The sequence below is a fragment of the Colias philodice genome, chromosome 23, assembly GCF_061535455.1.
Source record: "Colias philodice isolate Cphi_HAF_F1 chromosome 23, ilColPhil1 Martin Lab GWU primary, whole genome shotgun sequence".
Classification (NCBI taxonomy): domain Eukaryota; kingdom Metazoa; phylum Arthropoda; class Insecta; order Lepidoptera; family Pieridae; genus Colias; species Colias philodice.
Genome location: NC_143108.1, coordinates 3,963,030 through 3,990,765, shown reverse-complemented (window position 1 = coordinate 3,990,765; position 27,736 = coordinate 3,963,030). Strand labels below are relative to the sequence as shown.

General features: G+C 33.2%; 2 protein-coding genes across 2 annotated transcripts; both read left to right on the top strand.

Moving 5' to 3' along the window:
- Positions 1-2,696: 2,696 nt before the first annotated feature.
- LOC149477985 (BTB/POZ domain-containing protein KCTD9) lies at positions 2,697-5,920 on the top strand. Its single transcript, XM_089709985.1, has 6 exons — positions 2,697-3,389; positions 3,738-3,937; positions 4,323-4,458; positions 4,905-4,979; positions 5,317-5,435; positions 5,629-5,920. The coding sequence occupies exons 1-6, from the start codon at positions 2,831-2,833 to the stop codon at positions 5,743-5,745; spliced, it is 1,206 nt and encodes a 401-aa protein (XP_089566111.1). The 5' UTR covers positions 2,697-2,830; the 3' UTR covers positions 5,746-5,920.
- A 566-nt stretch (positions 5,921-6,486) lies between these two features.
- On the top strand, positions 6,487-27,531 carry lost (methenyltetrahydrofolate synthase domain-containing protein lost). Its single transcript, XM_089709979.1, has 13 exons — positions 6,487-6,668; positions 9,817-10,039; positions 18,144-18,304; positions 18,712-18,798; positions 19,273-19,361; positions 20,254-20,328; positions 20,858-20,973; positions 21,775-21,895; positions 23,696-23,860; positions 24,420-24,509; positions 24,653-24,703; positions 24,914-25,117; positions 25,600-27,531. Exons 1-13 carry the CDS (start codon positions 6,629-6,631, stop codon positions 25,606-25,608), a joined length of 1,431 nt encoding a protein of 476 aa, XP_089566105.1. The 5' UTR covers positions 6,487-6,628; the 3' UTR covers positions 25,609-27,531.
- The last annotated feature ends 205 nt before the right edge of the window (positions 27,532-27,736 follow it).

The window sequence follows — 27,736 nt, the reverse complement described above, 5'->3', positions numbered from 1 at the left end:
TAATATTATTAGATATCTATTACGGTTCACCGATATTAATACCGATTACCACAGATCAAAGAAACTAAAGGGAGATATGGTTAGGGGGCGGGGCCGGTGTCGCAGCAATATGCCCAAAAAAAGAACACATGCTGTTTGTTCCATTCAGTTGACGTTCGACCGTCGGCCGGGTATTATTTGACAATGCCGTGTTGTTCCGTTAAAGTTTGTAAAAACCGAAGTGAAACCAGCAACTTTAAGTCAAATGGAATCACATACCATCGGTAAGTACTGAAAATTATACGATTTTCTTACTAAAATTTCAAAAACAATATTACGTAGAGTGATTTCTTGTCTTCATTATGTGACAGAAAAACAGTCACAATAATTTATGTAAATAGTTTACAATGCTTCTTCTGTACGTGACTCTATTCAAACGCGAAGTTCGAATACCGCAATGTATAATGAACATAATAAAGCTAACAAAACGTTCGATCGTGTAGTACAGGCCGCTGCTCGCGGTCGTTAGTTGAGGATGCGCGTCGAGTGTGTCCATGTCGATAAGATTCGGATTTTTTATCGTATTATGTATTATTTTACTACCTTATTTTTATATCATAATGTATTACTATTAGCTTAATATCTGATTGTATTATTATTATTTGATAGGTACTCGAGCAATAATTTTATAGTAATTATTATACATGGATTAAAAAAAGAAGTCACTTATTTCATACTTATATTACTTTACAATAAGTCAATAGGCAATGCTTTATGTACTTCATCACCATGAATGCTACCATCAAGGTGTCCATTTCTATTTTCTACGTAGTTACTGTATTGCCTATAAATTGTTTTAATTTTAACGTTTCTCATTTTATCGACAAGCAATCCCTATCGTAAACGCATATCTTGCGGCTGTGTGGTGCTGTATACGTACGTCACTTACAATCTAGTGTGCGAACGAATAGTCGCTCTCAAATTTTTGTGTGATGACACGCACACAACGCGAAGTATTGTTTTTATTTTGTTTACTGTTGTGTGCGTAAATTTGTTATGAGACACAGGTTTCGTACTCAGCGCAAGCGATTGGCATCTCTCTAGATCTCTATGCCGATTACCTACTGATTTAGAGTTACCTACGGATTTGGAAATATTTATTTAATATTATGCTAATGAATCTAAGATACCCTTTTATGGCAGGGGTTTTAACTGTGCCGTCAAAGTAGCCTATATTACATACTAGCTGCTCCGCGCGGTTTCACCCCCGTGGCTCCACCCCTGTTGGTCGTATCGTGATGATATATATATAACCTATAACCTTCCTCGATAAATGGGCTATCGAACACCGAAAGAATTTTTCAAATCGGACCAGTAGTTCCCGAGATTAGCGCGTTCAAACAAACAAACAAACAAACAAACTCTTCAGCTTTATAATATTAGTATAGATTATCAATTAATACTTATCACTCTCTGCCCAGTGCCCTCCTAACTACCTCCAAACATTAAAACCATTACATAAAATCGCTGCTGCGATGATGTGAAAGAAAGACAAAAAAAACAAACTCACTCAACATTAAATAAAATGTTAGGAATTAGGATCGCCATGAAGCTACTTACCAACTAAGCTTTTGAATTTGATACGTCTTTTTAAATATCAATTCTTCATAGGCAGCGTGCTTTATTTTTACTCATCATTCCAACTTGACTTCGCCTGGCTCGTGTTGAGCAGCTCGTCGAAAATCTTCCAAAATCCCGAAACATAAAACCAAATACATACTTAGTACCTACGTCTACTGTCATATAACTTAGTTTAGCAATACAAGCCGTAACTATCAGCTATGCACATCTACCTACATATTATTAAATATTATGTGGGTAGATATAAAATATAATAATTGAATACATTGTTACAGCAAAATACAATAAAATGCATATTGTTATTTGTTACATTGTATAATTTTCCTAAATATCTATAAACTACTTAAAACTCACACTTTACCTTTCCTTGAGAGTTTTCAAGTCCACTTAATGACGCGCATCTCGTTAAATTATACAAACGCTGCTTAATTTTTGAACAAGGACTTGCAGATGTGTATATTACACAAATTTCCATAATATTATTGAAATTATTATCCACCGACATCCTCTGAAAAGCTTCCTCTTCCGGAATACAACCTTAAAATTCAAGTTAATTTAAAAATTAACCAACTTCTAGAATAACATAATATATTGATTAATGCTGAGTGCTGGATATAATTATTGTCTCAGGCTGGATTATTGCCCACTTGTTGTGTGGAACTCTGTAGAGGTCACCGAGCATTGTATTGAGGTCTTCCAGGGATTCTGCCATGACTACGATATCGTCAGCAAATCGAAGGTGAGTGATGTACTCGCCATTAACATTGATGCCAAATCCTTGCCAGTCCAGGAGCTTGAAGACGTCTTCCAAAGAACTCCTACAATTACATACGTAGTATGAATCTTATCGTATAATTTTATGACTAATAGCAATGAAAAAGATAGGGTTGATATTAGCCATCGTAATATTTTATATTAATTAATACAAAAATATTAGCATAATAAATTAGTATCCTTTCCTTTGTGTTGTGGTGTTTCTTTACATACCTACTTATTTCATTTCACGCAAAGCACTTGTGGCTCTCTAACATCAATAATAAATTGTCACTGTCATCTGTAACATTGACAGATCTGTCGTTTGTTGTGAGTTTTGTTTGATGAGTTGCGAATAGTTTAGCGAATAGTTATTATAATAATAATTAATGTTAAGTAAATAAATATTGAGGACAAACTCACAAAGTAACAAAACATTCAAACTTAAATCAGTATTATGATACGCGTATGTATATTTAGAGATAGAACAGAGAAAGATGGCATTGTTTTGTGCGTCGAAGACAATATGGAAAGCTTCAAGCTGCAGATATCTTCGCGATTTAATCTATCAGAGAAAAACTTTAAATTATATTTAGTAAACGGCTGTGAAGTAGCAGACTTGAAAAGTTTGAGAGATGAGGACAAGATATACTTGTCTTTAGACTGCAATGAAGCTAGTAATAAGTGCGAGGAATTAGAAGAATCGCAACAGAGTTTGAATGCAAGGGACAGAACAGTGTCTGACTGGATAAGGTTAAATGTAGGAGGAAAACTGTTTATGACGTCACGGTCCACTTTATTGGTCAAAGAGCCGTTATCAATGCTTGCACGAATGTTTGCTGATGACAATAATGTATATCTCATGAATCCCAGTGCTATTGATGAAACTGGAGCCTATTTGATAGATAGAAGCCCAGAATATTTTGAGCCTATTCTTAACTATCTTCGACATGGTCAAGTTATTCTTGATAAAAATATTAATCCACAAGGAGTATTGGAAGAAGCAATTTTCTATGGTAATTTGAAATTATTATTTCTTATCAATTCCATTAAATTGTTTCATATATTAATGATAATATGTGGGCTTATATAAAACAATAAGGTACATAATGTTATGCTGAAATGTTACAGCTTTTTATGATTTTAAATTATTCTAGTCTGAATACTTGCCTGTGCTACAATTTAATCAAACTGAAAATGCTTCATGTTTTACTTGAGCATAAATGAATAATGATACATTAATTGTAAATTGTATAAAAAAATATTAATATAAATACTTAATACAACATATCATTAACAACTATTTTCTATTAAGATTCTACACAAAATAACAAAAAATAAACAAATAAATCTTACCATTCCAGGCATAGACTCCATGATACCACAACTAAACCAACTTGTGGAGCAGTCAAAAAGCAGACATGACAACAACCAGTCGCTAACCAGAATGGACGTTGTACGCTTAATAATTACCACTCCAACTAGTTCAGAATTAAGGTTTCAGGGTGTCAATCTATCTGGGGCAGATTTAAATAGATTAGACCTTAGGAATATTAATTTTAAAGTGAGTGTACATGTAATTTTGGACCTTGTAACTTGTAAGGAAATAATAATGGTGAATTGGGAATATCTATATTTTTTTAACATTTAGTTTACCATATTTTGAAGTCAGTAGTGTACTTATTACAAATATTGTCTATTTGTTATAAAAAGACAATATTTGTAATACACTGACTTATATTTATAAAATTTCATGCTATGCCAAATTATTTGGTAGCTTGGCTTCTAAAAGTAATTTTAAGAAACTAAAGAAAATTATACCTTGAGAAAATTGTCTTCAAATTATTTTCTATAGTTACAATTTTGTGAATTTTGAACCTGCAAAAATACCAGATTATCCGGTAACATAATTTTACAATACAATTTAATGAAATATTAATCACTTTCAGTATGCATGTCTATCAAGATGCAATTTAAGTGGAGCGAATTTGTCCCACTGTTGTTTGGAGCGAGCTGATTTGTCACACGCTAACTTGGAAGGGGCACACCTCTTGGGGGTTAAAGCATTGTGTGCTAACATGGAAGGTATGAGTCTATTTTTTTATAACAACTAGTTGAAATAATATTAAAAAATAGAGTGCTATTATACAAAAAAGTATTGTGGTGGGGGAAGCTTGCACATATAAAAATGTACTAAAACTTGATGCGCAAACTTCCCCCACCACAATACTTTTTTGCCAAGAAGTTTGCCGGGCGCTTTATGAACATTAAGTCTTTTTGACTGTTAAAATTGCTTGTATAATAGCACTCTATTTTTTAATATTATTTCAACTAGTTGTTATAAAAAAACAGCAAATACTTGCTGACATCACATGTTGTTCTGTTGCAAGTTAAACTAGGTAGAGTTTGATTTTTAACTTCTTTGATTTGCGCGGAATAAATAAATTTACCCGTTTTGAAACGTGTCAATAATACAATTAAAAATATAAAAATGATTGTTATTTTTGAGCGATTTTGTATATTTCTTACAGGTGCTATTCTAAAAGGATGCAATATGGAAGATCCAGCTGGCTCAAGAGCTGTTATGGAAGGTGTTAATTTAAAAGGTGATTTTACAGAAGTATATTGAAAAAAATTATGTCTTTCGATTTTCAAATTCCTAATAGTTCTTGAACCATCTTCTTAGTAGTTGTATAAACAGAAGTTCTGGCTTATTCTTTGATGTAAATAAAAAAGGAGTAGTAGAAGTGTCTCTATCTGGCAAGGCATAACAGACTCACCTGCTTGTATAAAGAAATTTTGTTCAATGAAAAATATTTGAAAATAATTTGTCTATATGAGTATAGACAAATTATATTGTAATAACAACGCAATACTAATGTTAAAGTGTGAGTTTTTTTTAGTTTTATTTTAAAGTTCTTGATGTTAATTTTTAAATTGTAGGTGCAAATTTAGAAGGCAGTAACATGGCAGGCGTCAACCTACGCGTGGCTACACTGAAGAATGCCAACCTTCAAAACTGTGATCTCAGAGCTGCAGTTTTGGCGGGAGCTGACTTGGAGGTTATTTTTTTTTTTTGATGAAATTATTTTTTATCTATCTTCCACATTTAAAATTACACTTGTACTTGTCTGTGCTGTGTATTGTTTTTGTCTGTGCCTTGTTAATTGATTAATAAACTTTAATGTCTGTACCAAACCATTATTAATTTTATATTATTTTAATTATTAAAGCTACATATTTGTATATTTTCAGTGTTGCGATTTATCGGGAAGTGATTTACATGAAGCAAATCTTCGAGGAGCAAACTTAAAGGATGCGGCCTTTGAACTTATGTTGACTCCACTTCACATGTCTCAAACCATACGTTAATTGGCAGAGTTACTTATTTATTATTAATTTTATTTGTTAATTCAAATTTTGTGATATTATTTATGAAAATATTAAAAATATTATCTAGATATAAATGTATTATGATACCTTGTTGAATTATAGACTATAATTATGATATAATGAAATAAATGTTCCCAGTATTCTGGTGTCATAACAACAATCGTAGTTTTATTTTTCTCCATTATTCCTGAATTTTATGAGACGTTGCAAAGACGAAATACAAATAATAATTAATCTGACTATTGTAAAGTACCAATCTGAAATTAAAATAGTGTTGCAGTAAAGTATAAAACTTTCTACGGTGAGCAATGAAACGTAGTGCACGTTTCGTAAGCGCAATATTCTTCACGAATTACACTAAATTCTTATAGGTACCTACTTGAATAGCTGAAAGCTATAATAATTAATCTTATGAAATAAATTGCTGTAAGTTTTAAAGTTAGCCGCCAACAGTTTCAACAAACAAATTCTGGGAAAAGTACCGCAAAGTATTGCTTCGTCGTTTTCCTATATTTACAGTATTTTTATTCATTTAGGTTAAAAAAAATGTATAAAATTATAGTAGGTATAATCTTAGTATAATAATAATTTATCAATCACATCATTCACGATTTACTTAATCGCATTTAATCCTCTTTAATGCAACGTTAAGTTTGTAAAGAGGAACGTTTTGTAGAATCTCAATGTTGGCACAACTGCTTTCTGCGTTGCGAAGTTGGTTGCATTTGTTTTTTATTCGCATTCTATTTTTGCGTGTGACGGTTCTGTCCGGCAAATAAGATTTTATTTTGTTAAACTTTTCATGATTATCGTTATATTGTCGGCATTTTGATATTTCCTGGCAATTAAAAACGCAAGTATCATGCAGAACGGGGAAGAAACGCCGGCGGCTACAGAAACAGGTAATTATGTTCATTTGTTGTCATGTTATTACGACTGGAAAATAATGCGTTTTACTATTTTTATATTTTGGAAAATTCACTGTTGCCATGATATTTTGGGTATATAGTAATGAAATTTCATGAAACGTGGAATCGAGCATGTTTTTCTATGTACCCTCATTATTAGAGTTGGATATTTGTTCGAATACGATCATAGATGAGATATTTATGCGTGCTAACAATAAATTGCGGTAGTAATTTCACTTGCATTTATTTCGTTTCGTGCATTGATTTAGTGCGATTTGGGTGGTTTCCTCGCTTGTAATTACTGTAGGTAGCTTAATTGGAGTGTGAAACATGACTCAGATTCTGTTCTGCCCACCTAATGTAGAAATGCAATAGGTAGAATATTCGACTCCTTGGCGCGCTCTTTTCGATGACCTTATCACGTCCGAATCTATACATTCACAGGTGACTGCATAAGGATAATTATTTTATGTGAGCACATTGTTTTCTGTCTACCCTTCCTTACATTTTTATTAAGAGCATGATCTAATGTAATTAGTCATATTCTTATTGGTTGCCTCTTATTGTTAATATCTATATATAAGGCAAATTTGAAGTTATTAAATTTTAAAGAAAAAAGGAAAGAAAAATTTAAGTACTGAATATTTATCATTTTCTCATCGATTTGCTAGAAAAAATATTTAATTATCTCTTATTAAATAATAAACTACATAACATCTGTGATATAGAATATCTATACAACTGAATTTAATAATTAGGAATATAATATATTATAATTATACATAATGCCAATGTGTGGCATCATATGGTGACGAGATATATTTGCTCAGTATCAAGGTGAGAGTCACTAGTCTTTTATATTTAAAGAATTATCAATATTAGGAATTAATAACATTGAAAATATTACAAATAGTCAGAATAGTAATATTTATAAATCTTTCAAGAATAGAAAAAATTGTACAAAAATGTATATTTGAATGCTATATAACTAAATAGCAAACAGGTATGTATTATTTCTTTTATTTGATTTATAATACTGAATAATATAGATATGATATGTATCTGACCCAGCAACTTCTCGATACATGGGAATGAATTTATAATTTCATTTTCATTTATTATGATAGGTTAATGATCTATTATCAATTGTAAAGTTTGTATATTTCATACCGCTTGGTAATTATAGTTTTCTGGCAGTAAAATGTTTGCTAGTAGATAATTGCCTGGAATAATTTAAAATTACTTTTATTATTATTTGCATAAATAAATGAAAAGTAACAAATGCATGTTAATCAATAATTTACTATGTACATACATACATTCAAGCCTTAAAATGTTATGAGTGAGTAGATTGTAACATATTTAGAAGTCGAACAAAAATGGGTAAGTATTATGAACAAACTTGCAAACTTTTCTCGTGAGTAACATTTATTTTCTTTATTTTTTGAGTGTATCTACACACTTGTATAAATTATATGCGAATATTTTTTTCTTTTATTGGCTTATGGTATAGTTAATTGATGTATGCCCAGATGCAGAATAGACTTCTGGTAGATGGATTTCTACAGCTATTTTTAATTGTAGTTAAAACCATACCCAAAAATAACATTGGGTGTTTTTATTCTGAGCATATTACATTTATCAAAGAAATCTTAACTTTTACCTCCTTAATGCAGTTTTTATCAATTTGAAATATCTCCATAGTGATAATGCTAATCTATATCTATACTAATATTATAAAGAGGAAAGGTTTGTAATTATGTATGTATGCATGGTTTTCACGCATATACTACTGGACCGATTTTGATGAAATTTGGCACAGACAATCTTTAGACCCTGAGAAAGAACATAGGCTACCTTTTATTGCGAAATATGTACGATGGGCGAAGCCGGGGCGGACCGCTAGTGACTAATAAATTAAATGGCATTAAATATTCAATATTTTAACATATTATACTTTCATTTTTAATAAGTTATGGAATTATCTAGAATGAATTAAAACAATAGAAACAATACTTCTAAATATTTTAAGTGTGCACAGGTGGTGTGCTCATTTAAACGTGTTACTTTGTCATTAACATAAGTGTAAATTAATGATAGACTTGTATTGTCAATTTAAGTATGTATAATTTATAAAAAATAATTTTGCATTTAATTATATAAAAAACCATAGGCCAATGCCACAATACTGATGTTGAAGATAACTTTAAGATCAATAAAACATTTTTTCTAACAGTTTTTTTTTATATCACAATAATATTTCAGGTAAATAAATAATCTTAATGTAATACTGCCATGCTGTGAATCAATCAATTGTTTCTCTGAATAAGAAATATTTTAACGAGCCCTCACATTAAAAAGAAACTTGGTTATATCGAGAACATACATAACCGTGTTAAATAACAGCATTCCTATACACAATGCACGCAATTATGGATTCTTTACATATAGTGATTATGTCTATATTACTTTAATGTGTAAAGTTACGCTTCGCCTGACTTACTTTCAGAAGGTCGAATATTTCATACTGAAAATAATTGCTGAGCGTGTTGGCCGATTCAATTAGTTATTTGAGTTCTTTGTCTTAATAAAAATAACTAGCTATCTGTTACCCGGGACGTTGTCTGTCTCCATTTTCTATTTTTTATGATTAATAATTTTTTAATTTTTTCAACATCGATATCTTTGTTTTTTCAAAAAAATTGCTCGAACCAATATAATTTTTATTTTGCAAAAAAAGAATAGAATTAATGTAAATGTACATATTTAAAAAACAAAAAAAAAACCCCGCATGGTTCCCGTTCCCGTGGGATTTCCGGGTTAAAATCTATCCTAAGTGTTAATCCAAGTTACCCTCTATATGTGTGCTAAATTTCATTGTAAAGTATTTGCATGCATCCTCACAAACTTTCGCATTCATAATATTATTATGATAAGTTAAGTAGGAATTAGGATTAGTAGGATGATTTAGGGTCGGCGCAAACGATCCACTCATCATCAGCTACAGTCACTTGTCACTTTTTCATATATTTTGTAGGTGGCGACCACTTATTATAGAATTTTGTGCCACAAAATATGTGTTAAGGGGCTTATATGTTTATTGTGTTTGTATGTTATTGTTATATTAAATAAAAATCCCCAGCGAAAACGCCGCAGCCCGAAGAGGTGACCAAGCAGTCCTTCCGCATCAAAGTATGGCGTCACTTGGAGACCAATGGGCTGGCTATGTTCCCCCGGCCAGTATACAACCGTATACCCAACTTCAAGGGGGCTCAAGAAGCGGCTGTTAAGTTGGCAGAACTGGATGTCTTCAAGAACGCTAATACAGTGAAAGTGAACCCTGATAAGCCGCAAGAGCCTGTGAGGTAAGCTTAGTTTTAATTTTTAAATGATTTTTGTTTGGGAGTCGCGTTACATCTCTAGTAATTGGCTTCTATATTACTTCCTACGATTATTATCTATCTTATTTATCTAACTTCCTATTTTGGATAATATAGACGTGAAATTTTAAAGGTATCTCTTTGACACCAGAGTACCTAGAGAATGAAACCACGGTCTCCAGCTATTTAAAGTATAATGTTATTAACAAAGTGGAAGTCACTTTTTGTGTCCAACTCAATAATAACTGCTGTAAAAACATGATTTCGTTTACAACAGTATTATGCGTGTTTTAGTTCTATTTTGTTTTTGTCGCAGTTTTGCCAATCTATAACATAATAGCGTATAAATTATTTTTTCACGGTACGTAGGTAATATAGGTAATTATTAATTACCGACAAAACACGAATACAATGTACCTACACACCTAGATTCTTAATTCTTATATTCAAAGCTGATCTACGTTCTCTTGGTTTTATTGTTTAAAAAATTTACCATTTTATAATTTAAATAAATACCTAAATAGTTTAAGTTGTTTACCAAATTATAATTTAAACAATTTACAATTTATTTATTAATTTGAAAGGGTAATTAGATCAACGTGACCATACCCAACTCGAAACATACTGACAATAGTCTTTGCTATGAGGTCAATATTTTTGCCTGTCCTTGATTATAAACAGTTTAAACTTTAAATGAACCTGCGTTCATGCATCATTTAAAGTTATTCAAATTAAAAATACTTACTCATATAATATAACACAAGTAGCATTGAAACACATGATTAGATAAGTATCTATACAAAAAGAACGGCAAAATGTATTTATTTTCTTGATGTTGAAATATTTTGGGATCGCATTCGTTTTCCATTAGCCTTAGCCCTTAAGTACAAACCAAATTGTTGCCATTATTTGAATACCCTAATTATTAACGAACAATGTATGAAAATAAATGAAAAAAATGAAATCGATAGGTATGGTACCACACAAAGTCAGAACATGACAACTGATGAAAATAATATTACGGTATTTACCAATCTTATCTACGCGAGGATAAAAATCATAGTCACTGCTCAATATTAGCTTTGATATTAGGCTGTTTGTTTTAATGAACACGTGGTGTACGCTATTGTAGTAAAGCATTCATAAATAATGGACATAATAAAAAAATCCATCAAGTCTTCTTAATGGTTAGGGAGCCAGGTGCAAATTTGGTTAACTATTTCCTCTCAAGAGATAATTCGTCAGATGCATGAGAGTATAGTATTATAAAGCCTCGTGAACGTCAGCTGGCGCTCGGTTGGGGGGGTGAGCGGTTGTAGCCTCCCACGCACATAGGAAAAAAAATACATTCATTCATTCATTTCCTCTCAGCTAAAAATTTGTCAAATTGTAGCTAACCCAATATCTCAACGAAAAAAAATAGTCAGCTGGTTACAACATGGTGTATTATACGTCAGCTGGTGTCTCGAACATGAAAGTTAAATTTAAAGAAAAATTTCTTTTCCGTTATTTCCTCTCAAACAAAAATTTACCTGATGATAGCTTATATGTAACTGTGGATAAATATATATGTCAGCTGGCTGTATCTTGGTGGAAAAACCGTCAGCTGATACGGGAGGCTACAACCGCTCTTCCCCCCAACCGAGCTCCAGCTGACATTCACGAGGCTTCATAATACTATACTTTGATGCATTTTACTAATTACCGCTTGAGAGGAACTTGGTCATAAAATCTGCTGCTGGCTCCCGGACCATAAAGATAAGTCTAAGAAATATATCTTATACAATGAATGGTTCAAAACTTTCTCTAATTTCTCTAACTATAATCGAGATGTTATAACGAAATAAAATATTGCAGTGTTATTGAAGCAATTAAACACTTCTTTTCATAAATAGTCGTATTTTGATACTGTAAATAATTGTTTCTTGTGTTGGTCTTATTATCCCACATGAGCCTACCAAAAGAGATCATGGAAAAGGAACAGCCCTAGGTAGAAATAACATAGTGCAGGAGCCAGTGCAGCAGTATTTTCATGTATGTTCTAATACATACAAACCTGTGCATTTTACAAACTTTTACGTGTTTATGTGAAATGCTCAGAAAAAATGTCGCCTACAGCGTTTCCCGATTCGATAGCCACGACTACACCGGCTAAGCGTCTGTTTTATGTTCCAATTTCACGTCTATTTTCTATTCGCATCGCGGTCAAGCGTTTTCGTAACCCGTCGACGGATAATGGATGCGGAAAATGCACCACCATTCCGGATGATTGATCCTGTCTATAGTCTCATAGATAGTTCATTAAAAAGTGTAGGGTATTCCGTATTAGTTGTATGATATAGTTGAATTTAACAATGTAGGCAGTACTTAAGCGTTTGCGTAGAGACGTCGGATAATATTTGTTGGATATATTTGAAACTAGATTCAATATAGAAACCGTATAAATCATGATATATGCGTGGAATTTAAGCAGCTCTTTTCGATTCTTTCTTTCAATAGGTAGGATTCTGTATATTTTTTGCTCTGAATCTGGAAAATTAGGCATAAATAATGTGCAGAGTATATCAATTATCAGCATTTACAATTATTATACTTTTTGAATTCGCTCATGTATCTACTTTCTAAATCTATACTACTCGTATGTAAATTTTGTTGACGCTACGCAAATATAACAAACATCATGAAATGTTTTTTCACTGGCCATTTCAAACTATATGATCTTGAAATCTAGCTCGAGCGTTGACCCCAAAGAAAGATATTTTTAAATACCAATCGTCTTTGTTTTAAAAATTCGGAAACAAAGTTTACCTAACTATCTCAAATTTGAAAATCAAATGTTTTGCAGATTCTCACAAATTCCACTGCTTTTTTTTTCATAGGAAATTTTTACTGTATTACAAAGGTATTAATATATTTTATGTTATCTGAAAGTTGGACCTAACCTAGACCAAACATTTAAATGTCAGTGACAGTACTTATTAATTTAATTGTAAACAATTCGATTGACGAATATTTCGATTTTCGTCGTCTATTCATTCAGATTTCAGACAAAGCAGCCGGTTGATATTTGGGGCATTCCTTCTCTAAATAACTTTATATCGCTAACGATGTTTTCCCATGTTAAATGTTATACCTACGTAGTTTGTATTCGATTAATTAATTGTCTTTTATACGTTGGATATAGCACACAGCTGTTGGTGTGGGTAGGTAACAGTTTAACTCGTGGTCAATAAAAATAAATTTTAATAATTTTCTTATAATCGTTATATTTTGAAAGCCAGTAGAAAATTAAAAAAATAGATACCTTAGCGTTTTCTTTCAGATTATTACCAAATTTTGTATGGATATCATTATTTTGTTATTTCAAGTAAAAAACCATTAATTTTGATAAAATCTGTATAACACATCGTACAGATAGTTAATGACATAGTATAACACCAAGAGCTAGTTAGTCGACTGATCAGATGAGAAATTTACATTTCTTATGCTTCTAAATGCTCGAAATATTAAGAGTGATAACGAATTTAACAACACAGTAACATTTCAGTTACTCGGCTGCATATTAGTTAATTACATATCAAATTTGTCGACATTTTCTTATCTGTAGCGTACAATTTTATACACAGTAATTATATTTATATAGTGATTATGAGTGATTAGATCAAACTACCTTTCTATTGCGTGACATAATTTGGTCCATTTTAGATTTAATTACTATGTATTGCCTCTTAGTGTATGCCTACTACCATCAAATACATATTTTTTGCTTTACAGTTGTTATGATAATTATTTAAAATTTAAATCAATCAATGAATGCGATATAATTTGAGATAGCATATCACTTTTATTCATTAGTCTATAATTTCTCACAATTCAATAAAATCCCACTTTCCATTTAGATAATACTATTATTGTTATTTATTATATATGAAGGAAGAAGGGCCCCAAAGGCTATTTTTAAAAGAGTAACATCAGCAATTCTGACGTCACCATCATCAGAGCAGGCGCTCATACTCGAAGTAGAACGCCCGTTGGTATTTTACTGCCTTTTTAATCTACGTGGAAATTATAGAGAGAGCTCCGAACGCTCCGACGGCCGGCGAGTGAATGTGCTCTGTGCCGTCGGTCGCTCGTATTTAAAGCAAACAATGACTCACAAGAATTAGTTTGAGTGTTGCCACTCGAATTTTTACAATGAATTTTCATCAGTTTTAACAAACATTAACTATTTCGTTAATTTAATTATTTCATTAGTGGTTGATTAATGAATCAACCACTTATTTAAAAAGATCAAAGTAAACTTTAGCTAGTTTTAATTATTTAGTAGTTTGAGGGTAGTCTTTTATCGTCGTTGCGCCGACACGGCCATACTGACAGGCGGTGCGCGCTCTGCACCAGCCTCGTTGTAAATGTCTCGTTGTAAAAGCAGGTCACTAATGCGCTGGACTGACCAAGTGAAATCTGCTATAGGAATTTGTGTATCAGACTGCACCAGACAGTCTAGTAACAGGAAGACATGGTGGGAGATCGTGCGGAAAGCTGTGTCCGCCTCCACTACCAATGTGGATGTCTCAACGTGACCACGACCACTCTGCCAAGAGTGAATCGACAAAGAAGAAGAGAACGATTCTCGGCGTATTTTGTGTCGGTTCTCGGAGAGTCTCGAAGGTTCTCGTAGATTTCTCGGAGGTTCTCGTAGATTTTAAGTCTAACACGGCCATACTGACAATCGTACGTCCTCGTACGCCTTTTCTCGTATTACAACACTACGGTAGTTCATCTCGGGATTTCAAAAACACACTGCCTCGGCCACACTGACTTTTCAGAATACTGAACACTCCACATGACAGACACAGTCCGTTCGCGTATCATGTGATCAACACCTACTCATTTGTGATATAGGCAGATTCTCGAAGGTTCTCGTAGATTTCTCGGAGGTTCTCGTAGATTTATGCTTATCACAAAGAGAGGCGCAGCTCAGATAACACACACAATTCCTTCGATGAACTACACTCCCGTTACAATTATCCACGTAACAAACTTTTACTTTACACAACGCACGAAAAACACAAACGCCAGTATGCCGTTACAAAACTACGTAAACGTTAACATTTAAAAATAGAGAGCTTGAATTCTATCCAACTTCTGATGAAGGAAGAAGGGCCCCAAAGGCTATTTTTAAAAGAGTAACATCAGCAATTCTGACGTCACCATCATCAGAGCAGGCGCTCATACTCGAAGTAGAACGCCCGTTGGTATTTTACTGCCTTTTTAATCTACGTGGAAATTATAGAGAGAGCTCCGAACGCTCCGACGGCCGGCGAGTGAATGTGCTCTGTGCCGTCGGTCGCTCGTATTTAAAGCAAACAATGACTCACAAGAATTAGTTTGAGTGTTGCCACTCGAATTTTTACAATGAATTTTCATCAGTTTTAACAAACATTAACTATTTCGTTAATTTAATTATTTCATTAGTGGTTGATTAATGAATCAACCACTTATTTAAAAAGATCAAAGTAAACTTTAGCTAGTTTTAATTATTTAGTAGTTTGAGGGTAGTCTTTTATCGTCGTTGCGCCGACATATACATATATCTTACATTAATTTAAAAAAAAATATATCGCGCTTGCATGTAGGTAGTGTCGAGTGAAGCTGTTTGGAAACTATAGGATGTAATATGATACAGGATTTGTAAAAACTATTTTCTTAAATATATTATATATAATATTCCTGCTGTACCATGAAATCTGTATATAAATAAGTTTTTACATTGCACTTTTGTCCCATCTAACGATAACCCGATAAATTCTCGTGGCATTCGAGATTGATTAATTGCATAATATAAACATGTGATAAGGCTGATAATATGATGTTTGTGTCTTTATGGGCTGCTTGTATGTACAATTTATGTAAATTGTAAAGAAAATTATACTTACTGTATATAAAATTAACAAGCTGTCCCAGCACATGTTTTTCTTCGTTACTCTTATCACTTAGGGATATGAATGATCATTATTGATTTCCGATTCTCAGACCTACCCGATATGCACAGAAAATTTCATCAGGATCCGTCATGCCCTGTCTCGACACGAGAATTTTATATACTTATTTGATTAATTTGTCAAGAGCACATAGTGTTTACTAATCTGTGACCTAGGTAGGTACTATAGTTTCTTGCTGGATTTTCTCAGTAGAAACTGCTTTGCGAACCGGTCGCGGTGATAACGTAATTGTTTTATGATGAGTCAAAAGCGAAGGTCTTTTGAAGAGGGCTAGTTGAATGGACAAATATTTGAGTTTGAGTTGGTTTTGAATTAATTTTGTACCTCCTTGGAACTTGCAGAGTCAGGAGCAAGGACTCGTATGAATTGAAATAAGATTAGAAAGAAATGATTGATTCTCAACGTGTTCGTTCAAATTGTTTATCATAATGTTCTCATAGTCCTCGTTGTTATAATTTTGCATAAATAATTCCACATCAGATTCTTCATCTTCATCTTATACTGTCTAGTATGTTTATAAGAAATATTTGGTCTTATTTCATTGAATGGACGTAATAATGACAACGATTACATCCAGCAATACGAAAACTTTTAGTAAAAATCCGAATACCGTTTGCCTACTAGATACACAGTTCAGTCAACTATTTATAAATAACCGAATTGTGATGCCATCTATGACGTCATCGTCTCCAAATAGTTATTATAAACTCTGTTTGATTTTGGCAAACTCGACGAAAAAGACTTTGTGATAATTTGTGAAGAATGACGTCATATTTCTCAATATCAGCTGCAAATGTTTGATTTTAGAGACCCGCCGCGCCGTTTCATTACTTAGTTCGTCACGTGGATGTATATTTACAATCGTAAAACATACCTAGTTAGAAACTTCTAATTTTAGGAAATTTAGATTTATTGTAACGTGTTCTTCTATTTTTTTAATAAGTCTTTCAACTTGCTATAAATGTACTATTTTAATCGTCACAAAATAGTAACAACTTCCAGATTCGTTTAGCTTATCAATCAATTTAAATGACTAATTATGTAAGTAAATAGTACCTACTAAGACAAGTACCAAAAAATCGGAAAACCATCCTTTCATAATATTATATATTTTTATGCGGGTCCACTGATAACCTAATATCAGCTCGCACTTGGCCGGTTTTTTAACTATTACATCCGTAGATTTATGCAATTCTCGGACGCACTGCCCACGCGCTTGCATGCCGAATGTGGAGGTTGATTGAGTAATCATAACGCAATAACAATGATATGCAAATGCAATTACGTGTTATCAATATGTGTAGTGATATCTGTTATAGTTATAGGTCGGTTATATATTTATCGAGACAAATTGGTAGAAAAATGTCAGGGCACAGAATATCTACTTAATAGGTAGCTAACGTTTATGGGTAAAATCTGACGAGATCTCACCAAGGTAGGGTCAAAAAATTGAAAAAAAAAACACCTAACTTTATGGACGCCTCCATTAAGGTATTTTTTTATAAAATCCGACCACGTATTACAAAACGATTCGTGCAATATTTGCAAATGTATACAAATTACTGATTTTCTTCTTTTCCGTTCTCATTGCAATTCAAATAATCTTACATTTTAACACTTGTGGCACTTTCTCGCATTTTTATCATCCGAGTTGTATGCTAATCGGTGCGGATGTGGTCACGTGAGCGCTCTTAATAACTTGCATTCCGCAGTTTGCTTGGAAATTGTTTAATTTTCGTACTGATGTGGAAAAGATCGCGTTGATAAAGTGTAAAAAATTGTACAGTTTACTATGTTTTGGTATTGTTTACTCGATATCTTTAAGGTTTGCTCGATATCTATAAGTTGGTATGCTCTATTCCTGCTGAAATTGATTTTGTAATACCATATTAAAATGATACATTTATTTCATAGAAAATAAGTCAAGACGATGATATATTTCTTTGCGGGCAGTTTTTGTTTCAAACATTGAAAAAAGGGAGACACTATCGCATCATTTATCGTATATTTTTTATGTTATCAAATGAGGGTGACAATCTTGAGCAAACTTAAAATATCTAAGAAAAATAACTAATCTAACATTCCAGAGTGCTATGTCTCGAACAACAGAAGACCCTCTACGTGCCCGTGCCGCGTCTACAGAACGGTTTCCTGAACCGCCTCGTACTGCCCGAAGGGGAGACTGGGCCCACAGCGATCAGGAAAGCGGTGTCGAGGAACGGAATGGAGACGTATGGACAACCGTTGTGTGAGTAGATATTTATATTATAAATACTAGATAATTCTCTTTTCAGTGATTATACACAACTTTTTTGTTAAAAATAGTTTTGGACCAAGTTCTTGGTTGAACCATTTTTGACTGCAACTTGCAAGATATGTGTGAAATACGCTTAGAACTTAGAAATGGACTCACAAACACTTACTAAAACGTCGTCAAAATTGGCCGAGCGTCGTTGTATAATAAATACATTGAAAAGAACACCTTATTTCGTAGCAGTAATGTTCAAAAGATTATTGTATCGCTCCTTAGTAAACTGTCTAATTAGAATCTTATTATTCCATTTCTTTCCGAAAACAACATTCCAACACAAATAAAAAGGTATTTATAGAGAAACTTTTGACACTATTGTAATTAACATAATGTCTGATTTTCAGCCATTGAAGATTCCGTTTCCTTGGACCTTGTTGTGATGGGCTCAGTCGCTGTGTCTAAAGAGGGATATCGCATTGGGAAGGGAAGAGGTAAATATAATAATGTAGAATAATTTGATTATAAAAGGATGAAAATTTATTGTATATCATTTATATGTAAAGAAAAAGCTAATCTTTGTAGACGTATAACTAAAATAAATAGTATTATTATCCGAGTTATTAACTACATATTATTATGTGTAATTCCTAATGTAAATAATATGTATATATGTATTTGATGTTATTTAGTTGAAAACACTAAAACATTGATCAATATATAGAATATAGAAGGCACTTTGGAAATCGTACAATTTTTATTTGAAGATAGCATTGTATTAATTACCTGGGTAAAGTATGTAATGGAAAATATTAATCATAATATTTCATACGTCGCCTGAACGACCCCGGTATTCTATACATTGCCAAAATATAGAATAGAATACCTGGATTATTAAGATTACTGGTAACATATACTTAAAATAAGTATAAGTATTGTAAAATATTAATAAATATAATTAATTTCAGGTTACGGTGACCTCGAGTTTGGTCTGATGATGCACATGAAGGCGATAAAGCCAGACACTCTGGTGGTGACCACTGTGCATGATTGTCAGGTAATTCTATTATATTCTATATTAATATGAGAAAGAGCCAAGTTTTGTAATTTGTATGTATGTTTGTAACAAATTGAAAAATAACTTAGCTGTTTTATGGAATAATGTGATGTATTATCGTTATGTTGTGTAGAACTTGTGTTAAAATATTTGAATTAAACTCAAACTCAAACTCAAACATTTATTTATTCAACTAGACCTCTTCTAGAAGCACTTTTGAAACGTCATTAGGTACATATTTTTAACATTTACCACCGATTCGGAAAGCAGCATCTACGGAGAAGAATCGGCAAGAAACTCCATAGTTGCTCTTTTTAATCATGTCAGTTTTACAATTTTACAAATTACATAATATGTAACATCATAATATGCCAAAGAACTGTCCTGTGGTTTTTACGCGACAACCCTCCATGGGTTTTTATTGTCCATATATTCCTGTACTGTAATAGAGACACACAATATGAAAGAATTGAATACATTTTTAATATCTAGTTGTTAACCGCGCCATCACACGTGTGGTACGCGGATAAAAAGCCTGTGTTATTTCAGATTATATTTTTACAATGTGCCAAATTTCTTACAGCCCCCCTATGCAAGTGGCTTTCTGTTAGCGTAGCGTTCAATAGAATAGGCTGTAGATAAACGTATCTACAGCTTACGTCAATCTCATACATTCGTAGTCTATTCTATTGAACGCTACGCTAACAGAAAGCCACTTGCATAGGGGGGCAGATCCGGATTAGCTGTTTTTGCGTGAAGGAGTAACAAACATCCATACCTTCCAAAAATCATTCACTTTAATAATATTAGTAGGATTTGCTAGTTTTCGATACGTCGTTTTTAATTAAAGTTATTTTAAAATATATAAATAATATTATATTTCGTTTCATAGGTATTCGACACGCTCCCGGCTGAACTGTTTGGACCGCACGATGTTCCTGTAGATATCATTGTCACACCAACACAGGTAAGTCATTTCAAATAAAACTAGAAAACATTTATTTATTTACACAGTAATTCTTCACAGGATACTTTTTATTATTCTTTACTACATCCCTAAAAACTTGCACTTATTACCTGTGAATTAATGTGAAATTATTTCATTAATAATTTTTATTGCTATACTCAGAAGTGGTTTTATATTATTTTTTTACTAGATAAGCCATTTGATTGTTCAATTTATACAAATCTAGCTATTACAATCAGCCTTATTTGTTTCTAGATAAAACATACTCTAAGCTAAAATATATATACTCATATTATAAAGAGGAAAGGTTTGTAATTATGTATTTATGTATGTATGATTTTCACGCATAAACTACTGGACCGATTTCAAAAATTCTTTCACATTAGAAAGCTGCTTCTTCACTGAGCAACATAGGCTAGGTTTTATCCCGGAAATCCCACGGGAACGGGAACTATGCGGGTTTTTCTTTGAAAACGCGGGCGCGTCCGCAGGCGGAAAGCTAGTTTGTTTATAATATAATTTTATTCAGGTGATTGAAACTCAACGTATGAGCCAGCGACCAACCGGTATCTTGTGGCACTTGCTGTCAAGCCGACGCATTCAGCAGATGCCTGTGTTGGGACAATTGAGGGAGATTGAGATGCTGTAAGTTATTTGCAGTTTAAATACTGGAAGTTAGTGTTTAGTGTAGTAGTTTTTATTTGTGAAAAAAGGTAGTAATCTTTTTCACTTGAAGATTCTTTTTTGTTACTTTTAAAAGTAAAATCGATTGATTATTTAGCACTGTAATGACCTTCATATCTCAGCAGAAAAAATAAACTTTTTCATACACTGTACTTTAATTTAAATAAAGTTAGCCTAGGTTAGTAGTAAACTAAAGCTATTCATAAAATATCAAAAGCCTGTTGATTAATTTAATCGTTTACAGATCTGGGTCACTATTGAGATAAAGATACTATCTTTATATCTTTGTAAATAAAATACCTAAATATTATGTGAATTTCTACTATACAATAAACATTTTTTAAATGAAGATTATTGAAGTGAAACTTCTTTATCGGGGTTGGAAAAAATTTAGTGTAACATTTTTTTGTTACGCGTGACATTTTTCAGTTACGCGCCATCTTTGATTCGACGTGTTTCTGTAGAGTTGCATATAGTAAATTATTTTTAAAAAAATATGGTCATAAGGAAGTTTCACTTCTTACGTGTGGACACTAGTACACGCACACATTTTTGAAGTTATACTTATTTTGGCGCGATGGAGAAAAATGATGAGAGTGAATTTTTACGATGCGCGCGCACACCGACACACCGAACTATGTTCAAGTTGTATATTCTAGTATTTTTTTTTCCATACGCCAATGAAGTATAACTTAAAACGCGTGTACATAAGTACACACACTCTTTTAAGATTTTTTATTTGTATATAAATGTATGTACCAGCGCGGGTCGTGCGTGCACACTTAAAGAAGAGGACACAGACATGGAGGAGCGCAATGTAACCCGCCCGCCGCGCAGGCAGCGGCGTCGCACGCGCTCGCACAAGAGCCACAGCGAGGGGGAGGTGAGACATATCTACTATCTTAATCTAATATCTAATATGTATATTGTATTATAAAGGCGAAAGTTTGTAAGGATGTATGGACGTTTGTTACTCTTTCACGTAAAAACTATTGAACCGATTACAATGAAATTTAGCACACATATAGAGGGTAACTTGGATTAACACATAGGATAGGTTTTATCCCGGAAATCCCACGGGAACGGGAACTATGCGGGTTTTCCTTTGAAAACGCGGGCGAAGCCGCGGGCGGAAATCTAGTATAAAAATAAGTCGAGTTTTCCTTCCTGACGCTATAGCTCCAGAACGCACGAACCGATTTCCACGGTTTTGCATTCGTTGGAAAGGTCTCGGGCTCCGTAAGGTTTATAGTAAAGAAAAGGTGTCTCTGGTGGCGAAACGGAGTTCGCCCGGTTTGCTAGTTATACATGTGTAACTAGTTTACCGCTCGCTTTAAAACTTGACAAATTGCATAATAACACTAGGGATGTAACGTACATGATTTTACCGATACGATACCGATATTTGTAGTAAATAATTGGCGATACCGATACCGTGAGTAGATAAATTGATAGTGAATTATGCACTTATTATGCATAAAAGTTACATTTAACAGAGACTCGATTGTAACCAAATGAAAAAACAAAGAGAACATTTATTTTAGCCGGCAACGCACTGACAATGTCCCCGGCATTGCTTGTATGCGTATGGGCGACGCAGTACACTTAAGATCAGGTGACGCGTCTACTCTGTTGCCTCCTCTTTATAAAAAAAATATATAAAATTATCATTTTTTTTTATCATAATGTCAGTAATCAAAGTTTACTGTTGATAGATTTTTGTTCAGAAAACAAAATGTCCTTGCGCGTCCGCCTCGTTCATTCGGCGCGTTTTTTTAATTTTTTGATTTCGATATCGGCTATTTTATAACGGTACGGTAACGGTATTGTTACATCTGTTAATAAAAAGAGAATCACTATATTTATTTAAAAAAAACCATAATCTGTTGTATAATTTGAAAGATCTAACACAGTATACAGACGGCGGAAAGAATAAAAAAAGAAAAATACATTTAATAAGTTGTCTCTTTTTCGGTCAATATGGGCCGACGCAGATATGGCGAAGATATTTTCATGGTCAAAGTATTATCGACATGGTCCTCATGGAAATAACATTCAAAAAAGCGTAGCGCGCTACTTTTCTCGTGTGTCTCTTCGATGCTCCCCAAGGCCCGAAATATATTGATGTTATCAGATTTTTAATTTTATTGCAATGAGAACAATGTCGATAATAGTTTGACAATGAAAAATGCGCGCACTTCGCCATATCTGTGCCGGCCGTAAGAGAAATCGATACTTTTCCCTATGGTAAAAATTGTTACAAGTATTTTTTGCTCTGTTTAGCTTTCCGAAATTTCCAAACACAATCACAAAATCGCTTTCGATAAACAAGTAAGTAAGCACACCGTCACATTAATTATTATCTAAAGATGTATTATATAATACAGTTATTATAAGTAAAAAAAATAATATACAGTAAAAGCTCTTTATTCTCGGGTAAAAGGTTCCGTAAATGTGCCGCGAATAGAGAAACCGTGAATATGGAATGGTAATTTGTATGGGGCTATAGGGGATACGTTACTAAGCGACGCGAATATAGGAATTAGGTCGCATTTTTTCAATCCGCGAATAGTGAAAACGCGAATGAAGGAAGCGCGATTAGGGAGCTTCTACTGTATAACCCCTTGCTTTGCGTCGTTTTGTCACATTTTTATCTATGCTAATAACTATTATTATCTCACAGGGCAACACAACAGAGGGCGAAGACGGCAAGCCCAAGTCCCGTCGTCCGGGTCGCCGACGCAACAGCCACAAGTCTGCGAGTAAAGATGGCAAAGAGAACGATGCTAAGGAACAGAAGCCGCGACGCCCGAGACGGCCCCGACCCGTCATTGATTTCTCGGTCAAAGTTAGTATAATTGATGATTAAACCAACTTACCTGTAAGTGAAGTTCAATCGAAATTATAACTGGCTTCGTTCGAGAAATTAGCAAATGCTACAGTACTTGCTAATCTCGAAGGACGAAGCCAGGTATAAATTGGTATTTATTTAGAAATACTTACAACACATTAGCTGTGTTGAGCTGTTTCACCCGCGGATGAAACCGCGAGCAAAATCAAATATTCCTAATCATAAAGACAAGTGTTATTCTGGTACATAAAATACATCACTGCCAATAATTAATCATTAAAATGAATTATTCCACCTTCACTTTAATAATAGTTAATAATATTTTCTATTGGTTTACTTTATATCAAGACACTTGCTAAAATACCTATTGGTATATATTAAAATGTTGCGTCCTGTATTCATAAATTACCTGTTAGAAATCGCCACAGGTCTTAATATCTATTACGAATGCTATTACGTCGATATTTTAACTCTACAAAATAATATTGCATTGTCAACATTTAAGTTACTTTAAAAAGAAGACAATGAAATATTATATTGTGTCTCTTTGTTGCAGATTTCAAACATTAGCCCCACAACTCGTGTACGTGACCTGAAGCAGGCGCTCACCGAGCGCGGTGTTAAACCGCAAATGATGACTTGGAAGGTACCTATATATTTAATGCATTTAATTATTCGCAAACGATGCCGTCACCGCACTATGGCCTAAAAACTTATAATAAGTTATTGTGTGAAAATACAAATTTGATGAAACAACTTTAGTAAGAAAATTATAATTTCATTTTTCAGGGCTTCCGCGGTTTCTGCTATCTGCATTTCTACAAATCGGGACCACAAAAGGTATGAATGTTTAACTAAACTGTGATAGTAGATGTGTAATCAGCAATCGGCAATTTTTGATACAAACGTTAGTGACTGTTTATTTTCCTCTTGTCCTTCCCGATCATAAAAGAGGCGGATTCCGCCAATTTACATTTGAATACTTTTAATATGTGAGGAAACGAATAATAATAATTAATGACGAAATATTCATATTTTGATAATTTCCAGGGCGAAGGCGACAACATCCAAGCGCCGAACATGGACAGCGTCATTAGCGCACTGTCCCAGATGTGTGTCGGCGGTACGGGTGAACAGACAAACGAAAAACCTCGTCTTTTGACCGTCGAACCGGCACCGCCTCGCACACCGCACGCAAACACCACTGAGCCACCGGCCGCGGCCGCTGAGGTCATCACAAATGTTGCCTTGCTGGTTAGTAGATTGGTTGATTGATTGATTTATTGTTTGTACGATTGATTGATTGTTCGATTGGTTGAATGGTTGTTCTGTGATTTTTCGTTCGAATGATGTTTCGATTGGTTGATTGTTCGATTGATTGATCTTTGATTGATTGTTCGATCGATTGATTGAAAAAAAATTGGTAGACGGTTGTCGCTTGTGTGTGATGAAGACTCTCTCTCTTCGATATCCTTAAATGATTGTAGTGTGAAAGAGCGTTTTATTTAAAAGCGACAATAGCTAAATTTTAACTGAATTTATTTCAATAAATTTCTTTTGCATTCTTACTTTTTAATTTCCTTTATTGAAGTGAAATTAAAACTTAATGAAATTTTAAGGTCGCGTCATAGAGTAGGGCGACGATTTTGGTATCTTGAATCTTGCCACAGTAGTTTCACATCTGACCCGTACGCTCTTTTTTATATATTTTTGTTTATAAATGATTTAATTTTCAGGGGCACTAATACAAGAGGCAAGGCAAACAAACAAACAAAGCTCGTCCCGAACACCAAGCAGCACGCAACACGAACGTTGGCTTTCAGCACGCGCATACAAGGAATCGTCGCGCATTCCGATACTAATATGTTTAGAGTTAAGGTTGATTTTCCTTTGGCGACCGGCCGTTTAGATTGCGTCACTTTTGTTGTTTGTTTAACCCGATTGTGTTTTTGATTTGAGATTTTTCTCGATTTTTAAGCTTATGCAGTTCTACGAAACATCACATCATTGCATTTCTGCAATTAAATTATATATTAAAAAATGTTTTTAAACATTCAATAAAACCTCCATGTAGCTTGCTTTTATTATTTATTATCTGTACTTAATCTTCGTTAAATAGAAGAATGTTCTGGAACATTCTAGAATGCGAATTTGAATTCGAATTGTTCCTTTCACACACGGTCGGGTTATAAAGAAGCGAATGTTCGATTTTTAAGTTTAGTTCGAACGAGCGTTTTTTGTTCCCGTCGCACCAACGGCCGGCGCGTTTGTTAGAGAGAGTGAAATATATTTACAAAATAATATATGGATGTTTTGATTCTCTAGTCTTAGAATTTAATCTCTACTCTTGTTTTCAATGCATATTATATTTTAAGTATTCTTCCATGTCGTCTTATAGAAGCTATTTTAGTGTAGAATAGATGAAATATATATTTTTTAAACTATTAAGGTGCTCTAAACGGGACTCCAAATTAATGAAGGATTTGATTAGTTTTAAGGGTATTTATTTGATTGAATTTGGACTCCCGTTTATAAGATTTCGTGCCAACTTCTATAAGATATATTTTAGAACTACTGATTGTCCTATTTACCTTGTGATTCTCGACGACTCTTAGGTCTAATGGTTACATATCTAAGTTGGTATAGAACATAATAATATTGTCTGCTCTTTTTCAGTATTAGATTTTGGAATTTAAGACTCAAAAAGTGGTATGGGGTGAAAATGTTTGAATATCCGGGAATATTAGCTTTATTAGAGAATTATACTCCATGTTGTGTTTTTAATTGTTTAATATTTGTTGTTACGGATGAATTCGTAGAGATATTTTTAAAGTTGCCGTGTTGTATTTTTTATTAGTAATTGTTTTATATAAATACCCGTTCTGAAATTTTTAAATTATAATATGCGATTTGCTGCAACATTTGCATACAAAAGTTTATAAAAAACTGCTTTGATTATATCTCTGCGACGAAAAGATACAAATTTTCACATTAAATATTTATTATCTGTAGACATTTTCACTCTGTATTTGACATTTAGCTATTATAGTTTGTGAACGACGTTCACGCGTCCTATTGGTCTCTCATAGTGAAAAATTATATGTATTTTATAGTTACGTTTTTATATCGATATTTTTCGAAATTTTACGTTATCGCAGCATAATAATACGGAAGTAGCTTCTAGGTTTCATTTTGAGCGTATGAATGAAGATTTTCATTGCGAATTAGTGTTGTTAGTTTTTTTTAGTAAAGTTTCAGAACGTCCAAGCGAATAAATAGCAGTTGTTTTCACGTTGTTACATTTGGACTGTTATTTATCACTGTGATATTGTTACGAATATATTTCACAGTGATTTTATTTTTTATTCGTCAAGATCTTCATTCAAACGACTTATGCATTTTTACTAAACATTTTTGTTAACGCAATAACTGCCTATACAAACGTTCAATTACGCACATAATATGTATATAAGTTGTTTTATTATACACTTGTAATTATAACTTTGGGTAGCGAGCATGGATGGTTCTTGTTTTATATTTTTTTTTAATAAATTTTATTTAACACCCTTTCGTTTTTTTATTCGTAAGCTCTATACTATGGAAATAAATGTTGTGATGTATTTGCCGTAGAGGTTGAAGTACGAATTAAATTCTATTTTTCTAGTTGATTGATGTTTTATTTTAATTATCTAATAAACTCTGGCCCAAGAGCAATTTAGTATGTCTTGCTTTATTTTATAGGGATATGAAAATAGTCACGTCGACGCGGACGTTCCCTTTATGTTCAGAAACGATGAATGAGGTAGTTATGATAAGAATTTGTTTCAATATACCTACGTAATATTTTGAACTATGGCTACGTATGTTAGGTGC